The 14,903-nt window shown below is 37.9% G+C and overlaps 1 protein-coding gene across 1 annotated transcript in view; it reads right to left on the bottom strand.

The window, feature by feature from the left end:
- The window catches only part of SPTA1 (spectrin alpha, erythrocytic 1), a 75,445-nt gene that overhangs the window by 59,749 nt on the left and 793 nt on the right, over nt 1-14,903 (bottom strand). Inside the window, exons 3-13 of the mRNA XM_063598937.1 lie at nt 14,091-14,330; nt 12,354-12,479; nt 10,508-10,648; nt 9,566-9,712; nt 7,391-7,524; nt 6,683-6,827; nt 5,138-5,292; nt 3,546-3,681; nt 3,335-3,436; nt 1,063-1,200; nt 347-457 (exon numbers count right to left, since the gene is read on the bottom strand). Coding sequence (XP_063455007.1) covers nt 347-457; nt 1,063-1,200; nt 3,335-3,436; nt 3,546-3,681; nt 5,138-5,292; nt 6,683-6,827; nt 7,391-7,524; nt 9,566-9,712; nt 10,508-10,648; nt 12,354-12,479; nt 14,091-14,330 — 1,575 coding nt within the window. The remainder of the gene's footprint in view (nt 1-346; nt 458-1,062; nt 1,201-3,334; nt 3,437-3,545; nt 3,682-5,137; nt 5,293-6,682; nt 6,828-7,390; nt 7,525-9,565; nt 9,713-10,507; nt 10,649-12,353; nt 12,480-14,090; nt 14,331-14,903) is intronic.

Raw genomic sequence — 14,903 nt, 5'->3', positions numbered from 1 at the left:
CATGGCCTACCATCTAGAAAAACTTTCCAAATATGCTTTGTAGAACAAGAATTGTGTGATAAAAATTGGTATGAGTATTTTTCTGGCTATTTTCACTTTTTTTATAAAGATTAGTATTAAGTTTTGGCTTTCTCACTATATAAACATTTTATGTTTATAAAATTAAAGAGTTTGAAAAACACACAAAAAAACACACCAACAATGAAAGAAGAGATGCAACTTGATTATGGATAATCCTCAGGCTATGTCTCGTAGTTACAGGAGCAATGCTGTCTGGGGACCGGTATTGTGTAAAATTATGTATACAGAGAGGGAGCCAATGCCCAAACTAGGGCCCATTTCTTACTGTGATCTTCTCTTCCTGGGCAGTAAATGCTTCCTCAAAGTCTTCATGCTTCTGAAGAAGGGCTTCTGCACTGCCCAGTGAGTTTCCCAGATCCTCGTTTTCCAGGAAGGCCTGTAGAAGACAGAAAGACACACCTAAGCTGTGTCTGACCGGTAAGAAACATTCCTCTTGGCATATCTCTGAGACAAGGACTAAGGCAGGAGGGAACAAGGTGGGAATTAGCACACATTATGATAATGGGTAGAAACTAACTTTAAACAGCAGGAGTTTCAGGCCTCCTTCCTGATACTCTCACACAATTTTCTCACCTATGTTTCTGGGTCTGTCCACATGGAATTCCTCAACCAGTCTAGACATCATTCTGAGCTCTCAAAACTGCCTCAAGTGGCCTACTCACCTCCACTCTGATGTACCCTGCCTGACTCATCAGTTTTCTCTTCCTGACCCTTTACCAATTTGATATTTATTTTGCCTTATTTCAATTGTAGTTAAAGCCTCTCTGCTATGTATTTAAGTATATATGCTTTTGTTGATGAGGGAATTGTAGGAGCCTTATAGAAAGGGCCCATCTTTTCTTTTTCTTGTGGATCACCCTTTAGTTTCCAAGACAAGCTCTGACTCACAGGAGTGGTTGTGAGGGAACTCATGGTAGTCATGGTGGCAAATGAAGGGTGAGAGAAATTACTTCTAGAGATGGTATGGACCCCTCCCGTTACCTCTTGTCTACTCATCCAACTGTCCACTTGCTCACTGTCTCTGTAGAAGAGATGAAAGTCCAAGCACTGCTCATACTGATGATGACGCTTGTTCCACAGTTCCAGCAGGGCAGTCCAGTTGTTGTCAAGTATTTCCATCTTTGGAAAGAAGGAGATAATGTATATGGAAGATAATTAATTTGTTTTATTCTATATTTATTGAGCATATAATAAATGCAAAGCCATTTAAGGATACAAAAATAAACAGCAAATGGGCTTTTAAGATTCCAACATTTAAGCAAATGATTGTACTATAGGAAGAATGGGATAAATTCCATATATGTATAAGGAAATGAAAAAGACTAATTCTAATTAAGAGAGCCAGGAAGTAGAAGTATGGGAAAGCATGGAAAATCTCATACCAAACAGAGATTTAAAAGGTAGGGAATGGGTATCAGGACTTAATGCCATAAGCAAATGAACTGCAAATAATTGTTAGATAATGTAATGTGAGCTAGAGAAAACTGCAGTGTCTAAAAACGTGTAGACAGTCAATGAAATCCAAGTTCATAGAGCACATAAAACATCACACTGAGAAGTTTGCATTTATTCCCAAAACAAATAAAAACCGTCAGAGAAAGAGAGAAGAGACATTCCCAAACACATGAAAAAGCCTTTGTTTCTGGTCAAGCGTATGCCCAAGAATTTCCAGCTTGTTACACCTGCAACTGTATTATCTCCATCAAAAAAGCAGAATAGGGCCAGGTGAGGTGATTCATGCCTGTAATACCAGCACTTTGGGGGGCCAAGGTGGGTGAATCACTTGAGGTCAGGAGTTCAAAACCAGCCTGGCCAACATGGTGAAACCCGGTTTCTACAAAAAAAAAAAAAAAAGTAAAATAAAATAAATATACAAAAATTAGCCAGATGTGGTGGTGTGCACCTCTAGTCCCAGCTATTCAGGAGGCTGAGGCAGGAGAATCACTGGAACTCGGGAGGCAGAGGCTGCAGTGAATTGAGATTGGCCACTGCACTCCAGCCTGGGCGACAGAGTGATACTCTGTCAGCAACAACAAAAAAGCAGAATAAACTATCAGAATCCCAGGATAACTGTTAAGTTTTTAAGGACTTTGAGTTCTGCTTTATCTTTGACAGAGCCTTGTCACACACAAAAAAACAAAAAAACAAAAAAAAAAACTATATTATAATGTCCCCACAGAGTTCTGGGAGAATTCAAAACTCGGTTATCTCAACCTCATCCACTGCACAGTGCTAGAGGCTGTGCTTGGCATCTAGTGAGATGCAAAGAGGCATGCGGATCTTACTGTAACTATCATTCCAAGGTGTGCCTAGACTCTGCCACTGGTGCAATATCTCTGTGGATCAAGGTGCAGAGGTGAAGCCCTATGATGTAGGAGGTTAGGATGATGGTAAAACTGATTTCTTCATTCAGTGGAATGCTGGGTGTTTAAGATTGTCCTGTTATTTAATGCAAATTTGAAAATCACAGATGCAGGAATGTCAGCTTAATTTGAGATTGTATAGAGGAAAGAAGAACATGCACAGATGTCAACCATGTCAGATGCTGTACTAGGCACTGTGGGGAACCCAGAGATGAATAAGGTGCAGTCCTCCTGGAGTTTACAGTCTAGAGATGAGCATGGGAAGGTCACGAAACTGGGCATACGTCAGGAGGCAAAATGGAATGGAGGTTTCAAATTAGGTAGAAGTCAGAGGGTTGATGAAATAAAGGCTCAGAGATGAGGAAGCACACATCATGTCTTGAAAATTTCAAGTGACTCAGTTTAGCAAAACAGTAGAGTTAACTCCCCATATCTGTAGGTTCCACACCTGTAGATTTAACCAACCATGGGTATAAAATATTTTTTAAAAATTCCATCTGTACTGAACATGTACAGACTTTTTGCTTATTCCCTAAATAATACGGTATAACAATTATTTACATAGCATTTACATTGTATGAAGTATTATAAGTAATCTGAAGATAATTTAAAGTGTACAGGAGAATGTACATGCATCGTATGAAAATATTATGCCGTTTCTTGAGCATCTGCAGATTTTGGCACCTGAGGGAGGTCCTGGAACCAATGCCCCATGGATAATAAGTGATAACTGTATATGAAAGGAAGCAGCGTAAAAGTTTGATTCATATTATTAATACGTTTAAATGACTTCTATTCTTTTCCCATTTAGAGATTATCATATTATTGTGAGATTATGTAATGACTACATATATAATTGGAATTTGACAAACTCTGTTAAACTAGATTACCTTTTCCTGAACTTCATCGGAGGCTTCATGATTGGCATTCAGGAGGTCTTGACCAGTCTCACGAGCAGATTGAAATCGGTCATCGTAAGAGTCAATCTCATGCTGTGGCCACAAAACAAAGTGTCTCAAAATGCAGCAAGAAACCTGGCATTTCTGGCATTCAGCCAAATAACCTGCCCCCTCCTCCTACTGGGGAGCCTTTCTTCTTTACCTTATGCTGCTGATGCCTGTCCAGCAGAACTTCTCCACCAGCCACATCTGTTGGCAGCTCATCAGCATTGATCGCAGCAGTCTTCTCGTTCATCCAGCCTGAGAGTTCATCAAAGTCAGATGAGAATCGATGGTACCTGTGGGAAAAGTGAGGTAAAAGACAGGAAGGAGAAACCAGATATGAAAGGACATTGAACAAAGATTTAGGTTTGGGATGATGTAAGATGTGTGAGATGCTCCTTACTCTAACCCTAGGTTCCCTTTTTCCTGATTATTTCCTGTTATTTACAGTCAGAGATTTGGTGCAGGTTGTAAGTCCTTCACCCCAGGTTTTATATTTCTAGGGTACGTGTGTTGCTGTGGGATGTGACCCATGAGCATTACACCTCCACCACCTCAAGGTCACACCTACCCTAGAGGTACTTAAAATGGAGTAAGGTGCTCACAATGCAACCAATAAACATGTTGTTATATAAATAAGAATCACCTTGTGGGAAGGAAGAACTAGAATTAGCGTTAGGATTCCTCATCTATCTAGCTCATCTTTAACCCGTTAATAAGAAACAAGAGCTGCAAAACAGTTTCCTATTTTAAAAAGTTAAATGCTCATCTTTTGTTTTGAAATCACAACCATATGACAAGCACTGTCCTCTGGTTATTTAAGGACTAACCATAAGAATTAATACTGAAATGATGCCTGATTATTAGGGGTTTTTGTAAGCTTGGAATCCACATTCAGGAAATAATACTGAAGTTATTTTGATGCTCTTCAGCTTGTATTGCATGTCTTTCAGTTCCTTATCTAGAGTCACAATTTTGAAATGTTTCTTCAGTTGCTTTTCCAGCTTTTTGAGCCACTTCATAGCATCCCACAATAATACAAGCAGGGGAAGATGGAAATTTGCAGATGAGTGGAGGTGTGATACTGATCACAGGAGTCTCCCTTTATTTGTGGGAGATACATTTCAATATGCCCAGCAGGTGCCAGAAACTGCAGATAGTACCAAACACTATATACACTATGTTTTTTTCTTATACCTATATGCCTATAATAGAGTTTGATCTATAAATTAGGTACAGCAAGAGATTAATAACAATAACTAATGATAAAATAGAACAATTAAATAAAATAAGAATTATTTAACATAAGCACTGTGATACTAAGACAGTCAATCCATAACTTAGACTGCTACTAAGTGACTAATGAGTGAGTAGATATACAGCAAGGATATGCTGGACAAAGGAATGATTCATCTTCCAGTGGGACAAAGTGGACCAGGCAGAAATTTTATCATGCCTCTTAGAATAACAAGCAATTTAAAACTTATAAGTTATTTATTACTGGAATTTTCCATTTAACATTTTCAAACTGTGGTTGACTGCTGGTAACTGAAACCACAGATAAGGGGGTGCTACTATATTATATCAGTCACAAAGGACTTCCTTTGGCAACTTAAATCTTTTGTCTCTACTGAGCAGGCAGGAGAGCTGATTCTCTCGTTATTTGACTCCCTTTACTCTTATTTCTTCTCTTGCTATTACATCTGGGCCCTGTAGAGATAGGTAGAGCAATAAAGGGGAGGGATTTCCCACCAATAAGTAGCCTGCAGTTTTTCATATCTGCTGGTGGCCAGGGCACGAATATGCTCCCAGTTGGTGACCAGATCTTCTTTCATCTCCTGGATCTGAGGTGCATCTGAAGGATGGGAAAGTGTCAGCTTCTCTGCTTTAGCACATAACTCCTTCACCTTTGGGATGAAAAAGAAACCTAGTAGGAAATCCAAGTACTCTGACTCCCCCTGGCAAAGCTTTGTGGGAGAGGTATAAAAAATCATATGAATAATAATAATTTAGAAATAGACATATGAATAGATTTCTATTAATATACTAATGTACTATATTGATAATTACAATTCACTAAGTACTTTTCAGTCTCTCATTATGCTAAGTACTTTACATGAATGTTCTCATTTTATATTATTCATTTAATAATACCATGAGGTAGCAATTACTCTTATTTTTCTTTTATGCGAAAACTGAGAGATTAAGTATTTTATTTGCTTAAGATCATTCAGCTAGAAAATGTCGGGAGCAAGGTTCCAAACTAACTTTTTCCTTCTCCACCCCTCTATAACATTTCCCTAAATATTACTGTGGGAGGCAGAAAGACATTTCTGTCCACAAGGCCAAGAAAATTTCAGTAACGCTGGATAATTTTCAGCACAACCTCTGAGGAGCAGGGTTACTAGGGCAAAATGTGGATATGGGTAGGTTTTCACATGTTATTAGCCCTTTCATTATACTCAACTATAATCAGATGATGTCTAGGGATTGGAATTTCAATACCATTATTTGTCAAATTATGGGTTTTATTATTCATTATTACGGAAAAAACCAAAAACAACAACAACAAAAAGGAAGAATGAAAGAAAAAGTAGAATGGTGGAAGTTTGCAGAAACTGGACACAGGGATAGGCCTAAAATTAAATTACAGCAAATGTGGATCTTTCTGTGGGCTGACTCCCCTGTGCACTCTCAGTAGTAATTGGTTTACGTTCTGGCTACATTTGTGAGGGGAAGAAGTAAAGGATGGAAATCATTTAAGAAAATAGGCTTGTTCTAAGTTCTAGTGTGCCTGAGGTTTTCCAGGTTTTAAAAGGAAACCTAAAGGTAGGTTTAGCATTAAGTGTCTTGAAGTTTATTTTAAAAGGAGAAGACAATGTTTTTCTGATCTACTGAGTACAAAAAGAATCAGGATTCAGCTGCAACAGAACAAAATGTGGTTAGATGAAAGGGTAGAGTCTGGCCACGGTGTATTTTACTCAGTGAGATTAGGAATCAACCTTGAAGGTGTATTTGTTTTGTTTTTAAATTGTGAAATAAGTTAGGAAAACACAAGAGAATATAAAACATATGTGTATATTTAAATAAAAATAATTCAAATGAAACTAAGGTATATCCAGTATCCACGTACGAGTTATGAACTAGAATGAAGAAGCGTATTCAAGTGCACACAATTTCTTCTTCATTGAAAACAGTGAACTTATTGTGCTCTCTGGAGGCATGGTAACAGGCAAGATAATCAACAATTGCCTCTTCTAGCTCAACAGGCTAGCCATTTCTCTAACAGCGCCTTACCTTGTCACTCATGACTGCAAGATTTCTCTCAAGTCCCTTGTGACTGTGAAATAGTCCTTCAGAGGCAACAAGGTCTTTGCCATAGTCCTCGGAGGTGAGTACAGGTTCCTTCTCCTTGATCCACTGGATGGCTTCAGTCACATCCCTGCAGACATTAACGAGAGCTCCAACCAAAGAAGACAGCAGGCATTACAGGGCAAACGGTCCAACAGAACTCACAGCAAGGACCATCCTAGTTGACCCAGGAGCAATTATCCTTTCTTCCTACATACTAGCAAAAAGTAATATAAAATGTTCTTACTTAATGGTTATTTCTATTGAGATGTTAAGGTCCTGGGCTTCTTGACAGCTGAGCCTCTAGAGATATGTTCCATATCTGGGTCAGCTCTTTACGAATGCTTTTCTTCTTCCTAACTCCACCTTCCATTTAATTATTAACCTGCTTCCCTTCCGTCTGCAGCGCTTCCATTCCTAAATTACCGCTACTTTTTTAGTTATTTTGATCTCCAATCTCTACATCCTTGGCCATAGAGTAGGTTACAGATTTCTTTACCTTCTCCTTTGCTGTCCCAAAGGCAAGTACATGATCCACTTTTGTTTGAAGGGTTGACCACTAATTGCTAACAGAAGTAGAAAGAGCCTAATACAAAGACACGGTTTTTATAAAGCACTTCAAAGTTTTCTGTAAAGCAGTGGCCAGATCCATACCTTTTGAATCGTTGTAAGTCTGCAGCATTGGACAGAGCTTTCTGTCTCTGGAGAGCCAAACCACGAAGGCGCTCCCAGGCAGCATTCACCTCATTTTGCTTAGACTGAATTAAGGGTAGGTCAGGATGGTTTTCCTGTTGAAGGAAAACAACACTGGAGTTATACAGAGAAGAGATTATATTTAAAAAATTATTCAAACACTTTTCATTTTACATTAGTTCATACTTTTACAGAAGTGAAAACTGACCACTGTAGCCAGACACTGAACTTCATCATAGCCCTCCTCCCTAGCTCCAACTTGATGTACACTACCAAAACCTAGAAAAACAACCTGCCAGATGTTGCATCTGTGCCCACAGCAGTGGACTAGCCTATTAGCACAGGTTGCCCAGCCCTGATGTTATTTTTAGAGCTCCACCTTGTCAATGCTTGAGATCTCCTTGAAATCCTGGAAACCAAGGAAAAGAAGAGGAAATTCCTTTTATGAAATATGACTTAATTTTCTCAAAGACTAGTGCTGTGGGTCTTAACTTTTTTGTGGTCCTCACACCTTTGAGAATCCAATAAAAGCTATTTTTCTCTTCCCAGAATTATAGACACGTGCTTTCACGTATGATTTTGAATAAAATTTCAGACATTTTTGCAAACCATCCAAAGTAGTGAGATCTGTGAATACTAGATTAAGCTGGAAGCATCAGTCTATTTTGATACTTTGCAATTTTGAGGCATTCCCATATGCCTAAGTCTCCTTACTCTTCCTGTCCCTGTTTCTCTCCATTTTCATTCCCATTCCCAAGTCTCTCCAGACAGAATTTTCTACATTCTCCTTCTCAAGTACATGGTTCTTTCTATTACAGCAGTGTAGGCCCCACTCGAGAGCACAGAATATAACCTAGCTGTGTTGGATTTATTCTTTCTATGATAGATTGGAAAAAATGGCATGCTATTTTGCTGCTCATCCCTTCAAAAGGTAGAGTATGTTTCCTCAAGTCTTGGATCTTGGATGGTCTTTAACTTGCTTACTGATGAAAAGTAGCAGAAGTAATTTTCTATGAGTTCCAGCACCTAGGCCTCAAGAAAACTTTCATTTTCTATTCTCACACTCTTGTAACACTGGTATGTAAGAAGCATGGTCTACTGCATGATGAGAGGTCACCCAGAGATCTCCTCAATCCTCCCAAATCATCCTCACCAGGGCCCCAGACATGGGATTGAGGCCACCTTAGATCCTTCACCCCAGCTGAGCCACCTGATCACTTCAGACACATAAAAATGCCAGGTAAGATCAGGAAAACAGCCCAGCAGAGCAGCTCAATCATCTGACTCACAGAGTCATTAACAAGTAAGACGTTAAGTTTCTTGATTAGTTAGACAGTAATAGATAAATGAAAAACTTCCACAGCAAGAGAAAAGTGATGGAGGTAGAAAATTTAGAAACTACTGGAAATATGGCCTGAAAGAAAAATAGGACAACATAGGTTATTTTTCCTACTCCAGCACTCATTCATTCTGAAGTCTTTTTATTAAGTCAGGAAAATCATTCTCACTATAGAGCTGCAATCATAATGAAACTATAAATGGAAAAGCAAAATATAGCCAACTGTTGGAGTTTATTTATTTTATATCTATATACTTACGTATACATGTAAACTTATATATATACACATCACAAACTTAAGTATTTTCTTAAGTAAATAGAAGTAAAACTGCTTCCTTTCCTTCCTCAATCCTCCGAAATAATCTTTTATAATGATATTACATATGCATATATATGTATAAATAATGATAGCTCAACATTATTTTATATGCTCTGCTACTTTATTTTTGTGTTTTTTCATGAAGAAAGAGTGCCCCATTAACATGAGTAATCAGTGTACTGCATGGTACAGGAGCTACTATAAATGGCAATAGCTTCACTGCCTATTGTGTATTTAATTTCTCCAAACACACAAAAACACACTCTCTCTTTCTCTCTCAACCCTCCATTTCAATAGACTTGTAAGGGGTGGGTCCAGAGGGGAGAGGAAACTGCTCAGAATATGTTACTCCAGGGACATGCCAACCTCTGTTTTCTCACAATGCCCCATCTCCTTCATATCCATCTACTAATGGCCAGAAGTTATTCTTAAAGATCAGAACCCTTTGCACGGAGTGAATATTTTGCTCCCACCTCACCTCAGCACACTCATTGGCATATTGGTTCACTTCAACAACTCTCCCTTCTTTAGCTACCAGCTCCACTTGGAAGTCTTCAAATTTCTTATGCAGAACTTCGGTGCGCTCCCAGTCTTCACCTAGCTCCACTGATGTCGCTATAGCCTCCTGTAGACACATAAGTTTATTGAGTTGCCAGCAAACATTTAGGAGTTTCTGTAGGTCAAAAACTCAAAACTCCTGCTTGCATTCCCAGGATAACTCAAATGGAGATACTGGGGGAGACTGGGAGAAGCTCTCCTGGGAAAGGCCAGCAGCAGAAGTATATTTGTTAAGGTAGCACCTTGGCACAAAGGAAAGTGCTCTTTCGGGCAGTTCTTTATCAAGTTTGTGGCATTACTGGCAAGAGATCCTGAAAGTACCCTTTTGTGTTTTGAAACATGAGGGATAAATTCATCCTGTTTCTACTCAATTCAACATACTCAGTATCTATGAAAGTATTTTGTTAGGCATTTGCTTATCTAAATCTTTAGTCCTATTAAATTGTTCCTTAAGTATTTAGAAAAATAAAACCCTCCATCTTTATAGGCACTGAGACACAAAGGATTAGAGAAAGAGCTGTCAATACTCTCAGCCAGACCCCAGAGTAAGAGCAAAAACATAGGAGAAGGAGTTAAAAATCATGGAAGTGGAAGAGGGATGAGCCTAATTATCTTTCAATGCATGGTCTTTGTGTAAGTCTTGCCTTTTTCGTATTCAGATCCATATGTTAAGACTTACTTCCATACAATGTTAACCTCCAGATACCCCTAAATTTTGGCCCCAATTTCCTCTTGTTCCAGAGAACAAAGGCCAGGAACAGACATCCTGATTTCCTTGTGAGTAGTCTCCGGTAATTTGCTATGGGGTACCTGGGACAGAGGAGTGGGAGGCCCTCTGTGATTGCTGTTTTAAGTTCGATACCTTGTCTCCAATCCATTCTAAGATGTCAGCACACTCCTGTACATACTGCTGGAACTTCAGGGCCCGCAGCAACAGGGCACCCTTCTCCAGGGTCAGCTCTAACAGCAGGTCCCACAGGCGGCGTAGCTCCTCTATGTGGGCCTTTAGGAAAGAGGGGCAGAACCACTTAGCCACAGACACTGGGAGCAGGGAAACACTCAGAGACTTGTGCAGAAAGAGACCTGGATAAAAATTCTTCTCTCAGTTACTCATGCATTAGTTGCTCAACAAATATTTAAAAGAGGAAATAGGATAGATATATGGAAATAGCTAATAAGCCAAGCCAAATGTGATCTTATGTAAGAGAACAATTTGTAAAAATGCTTTGCAGTTTTAAAGGATGGAATAATTACAAACAATAAGATGGGAAGGAGGAAGAAAGCATGGAAAAGTGTTCATTTGAACTGAGCCTTACAGAGCAGAAAGATTTTTGACAGGTCAATAATAAGTGTAGCATGTTCTAAGAAGAGCAAACAGCAATAGCAAAGGCGTAGGAGAAACTTAGCATGAATTGTCTGCCAGAAAGTGTGAGAGCTATAATTTTTATAAGTTATAAGGAAATCATTGGCACCAAAACAATAACAGTGTTTTGGGACTATACAGTTTGAGACTCTACAGAGGGCTTTGAATGCCAGATTAACTCAGAACATTATGTATTACCTGTCTTATATAACTGAAATTGCCACCTATGTCATATCTTCAAGAATCTTATATTTTTCAACTACTCCATTGCTCTGGGTAGCATGTGGACCACATATGTCTTTAAACCCTGCAATGGTACCATTTGCTATCGCCCCAGTGATTCTGACAGAAATGAAGATATTTCAAACATTTCTCAAATATTATAATTAATGTAGATGCTGGTTACATGCAAAACTGTGCATAATACAAAAGTTAGTTATACTTTATACAAATAAACAAGTTTTGAAATTTTCCTTTTATGGATTCTTCTTTAAAATAAGATTCTATTCTGTCTAAAATCTGTGTTCCTTGACCATATTTTGAGGACAGAATGGGCTAGAATTTTTATGCTATCTATAGAAAGGCCAGACCCAGTTTTAAGATATATAATGCAAATTTGTTTTGACAATTTAAAAAATACATAAACAGTAAAAAGGTCACTCACACACAAAAAAACTGAATTGACAATATTAGCACAAACATTTGAAAGAGTTCGTATATTAAGTCCAAAAATAGCTGTTACATTAATAATAGGTTACAGAGTATGAATGCTTATTGAAATAGTGATGATCTTCAGTTCTAGATGTTCAGAGAAAATTTTCTGAATACATGACATTTAGGAGTTTTTAGAAGTAATAAGAAGGGACAGTTTGGAGAGGTGCAATAGTAGTCATAGGGTATGGTGTATGAAAAGAAAGAGGCATCATAGACAAAGGAAAAATATTTTGGAAAACAGTCAAATGAGAGAGCATTCCTTGTTTGGAGAAGTTAAGAGACAAGGACATTGAGGGTAGAGGAAATAATTAGAAAGAACATTGGAAAAAAACTAATTGATCTGGATAATGTGGAACAGGTTTAAGTGGGCTTGATCTTGAGCCAAATTATCCTGCACTGTTGTAGGAGGAATTTTATGCCATTTAATGACAGCTTTAATATTACAGCTCTCTTCACCCCAAGAAACACAAAGATATCCCATCATTTTTTCTGCCTCAACCCCCGGGAAAGATAAGAGGCAGGAGTCCCGGGTACAAGCCAGCCACCTCAAGGTTTATATCTCATATAATCAATTAAAACCCTGATAACATAATCAATAATTGGAAACTTCTTCAAGGGCCCATACATATACCTTCGTTTCTTCGTGGGCAGAATGACCCATAGTAAATCGTTCTTCCCTTGTTTTTTCCAGTTCAGACATGAGTCTTGATTTTGTTTGCACCTCTGCTTCAAGGGATTGATGCTTCTGATATTTCCCCTAAAGTTTAGAAATCAGAGTTTTTGGCTAATGAAGCACAGTCTTCATGGGAAATGTTCACTCTATGTAGAGCCACCAAACACAGGTTCTCAAAGGGTCCCAGACTCAGTTAGAGGCCATAAAGAGTATTTTCCTGTCCCCACTGGCTTTAGGAAGTTTTCAGTAAATACTGTCCTGAGCTATGCTGAGCCTTATGATCTATGCCGAGCCTTATTTTAAAGGCTCAATAGACTGCCGTAGGAATAAAGGAGTGTAACACACAGTGTCCTTCCTCATCAGAAAAGAGGAATAACTGATTTTTTTTGGAAGTAGAGCACAATAAGAAAGATGATAGTTATAATAATGGTTTTTTTTAAAAAATTGAGAGGTTTTTTTTTGCATGCTGTGCCTGTTCTTGTAATCTATAAATTGATCCATTCAATATAGCACATTATTTTTCTCTTGTTCTAGGTGTTTCCTGTCCAACATCAATTGCTTCTGATTATGACAACACCACATGCTATAATTTTAGGTGAACAGAAAGGGGTAGGTGCTTTCACCAAATTTCTTCTACTGAAACCTCTCTTTTGAAGTTAAGAGCCATGAATAGCAATTTAGGGGGAAAAAAAAAACTCTGGTTAACTCATCTTTCTGAGAAGAGTAGAGAACAGATATCACATGCTATAATTTTAGGTGATCAGAAACGGGTAGGAGCTTTCACCAAACTTCTACTGAAACCTCTCATTAGAACTTGAGACCCATGAATAACATTTTAGGAAAAACTTAAGAGCCATGAATAGCAATTGAGTTAACCAGGTTAACTAAATTGGATTTTAGTTAACCTGGGTAACTCTTATCTTTCTGAGAAGAGTGGAGAACAGTTGCTTCAGAAGCATTGATGACTCTTCACCCTATTTCCCTTCTTAATGTCCCAAAATATCAAAAATCACATGATTTGTCAGAAATTTCTTGAATTTGCAGTTGCTGTTTTGCCTGTAGATCAATTTCAGATGAGTATTGTAACCATCAAATTCTATATAGAATAAATCTCCTTTGCAAATAACACCCCAATGTTTATGAAGTTGAAGACATGGACTATTTAGAGGCAGAATTACTGTTTCTAACAGACAGTCTAATTTTTCCATTACATCAGTCCCACTACAGTTAACCAGATATACACTTACATTACCATAATATTTGTGCTGGATCTGAAAAAAAATTGATGTAATTTTTTACTTTTGGCATTGATGAATGCTTCACCATGAAAATACGTAAAGTATCCTATGCCCTTATCAATAAGCAATATCCTTGGTTAATGATTTAAAAATGTATATTCTGAATGGAAGTTCATTGTAAGAAACAGTTCTGTGCTTTCAATAACTGAAAAACTGCCGCTTTTTGTTTGATTCTTATTTTCTCAGTCTCACCTCTCCAACTTCATAAGGGAAAATGCACTTTTAGATTTTCTATTAATTTATTTCTTTAACTTCCCACTCCACTGACTTATTTTTGTTTCTAAATGGAATCTAATTGTACCCACACATACCCATTAACATTAACATAAAGAAAAACCTATTTCCTTCTCTAGAGATCTTAGGGTCTGCTCTGAGGCAATCAAGAGAACTGAGTGACCTGTATATTAGTTGGGTCTTCATAGCTCTTATCGGTTAAAATATTGACTTTCTCCATGATCCACTTCCCCAGATCATCTGCATCTCGCTTGAAAACTTGTAAGTGATAGGAATCCTCAAGCTTCTGACCCCTCTCAGCGACCCGCTCCTTGAAACTTTGATACCGAGTCAACACTTCCTGACGCCTCTCCTGGATCTCTTCTGCTGTTTCCAAAACCTTTGGCCCACTGCTCTCCACAACCTGCAAGTTAAAAAGATGCTGTTAATTGCTAGTTCTCAAATATTTAACGTGTTGCCCCGCTTATATGTGTCAAGGTGTTTACTCATGTTGGACCTATATTCAGATATCCTGAAGTCTGTAGGGACTATTGTCAGAAGAGCTGTAGTATATTTACGTAATTTTTAACCAGACATAGCTACTGTTTAGGTTAAAGATTCTTGATTATCCAGAAGAGTCTCCTCACTTTTTACATAAATTTGTGCTAGCATTTAAGTTCTATAGATAGAATTATATTGAACTGATCATGGAGCAAGTTTAAATTAGCAAAATCACATAATTTCAGATAGATAAAAAGAAATATAATGTTATTGCTTTCAAGGGCTAAAAAGGTGTTGAGAAGTGCTTATTATTTTTAACTTTATTTAATAAATAATTAAGAATGGCTTGCAATTAGTTTAGTTAATGATATATGCAACAGTTTGAAAATTTTGTTTTCTTCATACTTAAAAATAAATCTCATATATTTACTCTTTACTTGCTTTACTCACAAACACTATAAATCAAAAGTTCAGCTATCTTCTGCCCAATTATCAC

The sequence above is a fragment of the Pan paniscus genome, chromosome 1, assembly GCF_029289425.2.
Source record: "Pan paniscus chromosome 1, NHGRI_mPanPan1-v2.0_pri, whole genome shotgun sequence".
NCBI classification, from domain to species: Eukaryota; Metazoa; Chordata; class Mammalia; order Primates; family Hominidae; genus Pan; species Pan paniscus.
Note: the sequence above shows the minus strand (reverse complement) of the source record. Positions and strands in the feature narration are given on the sequence as shown.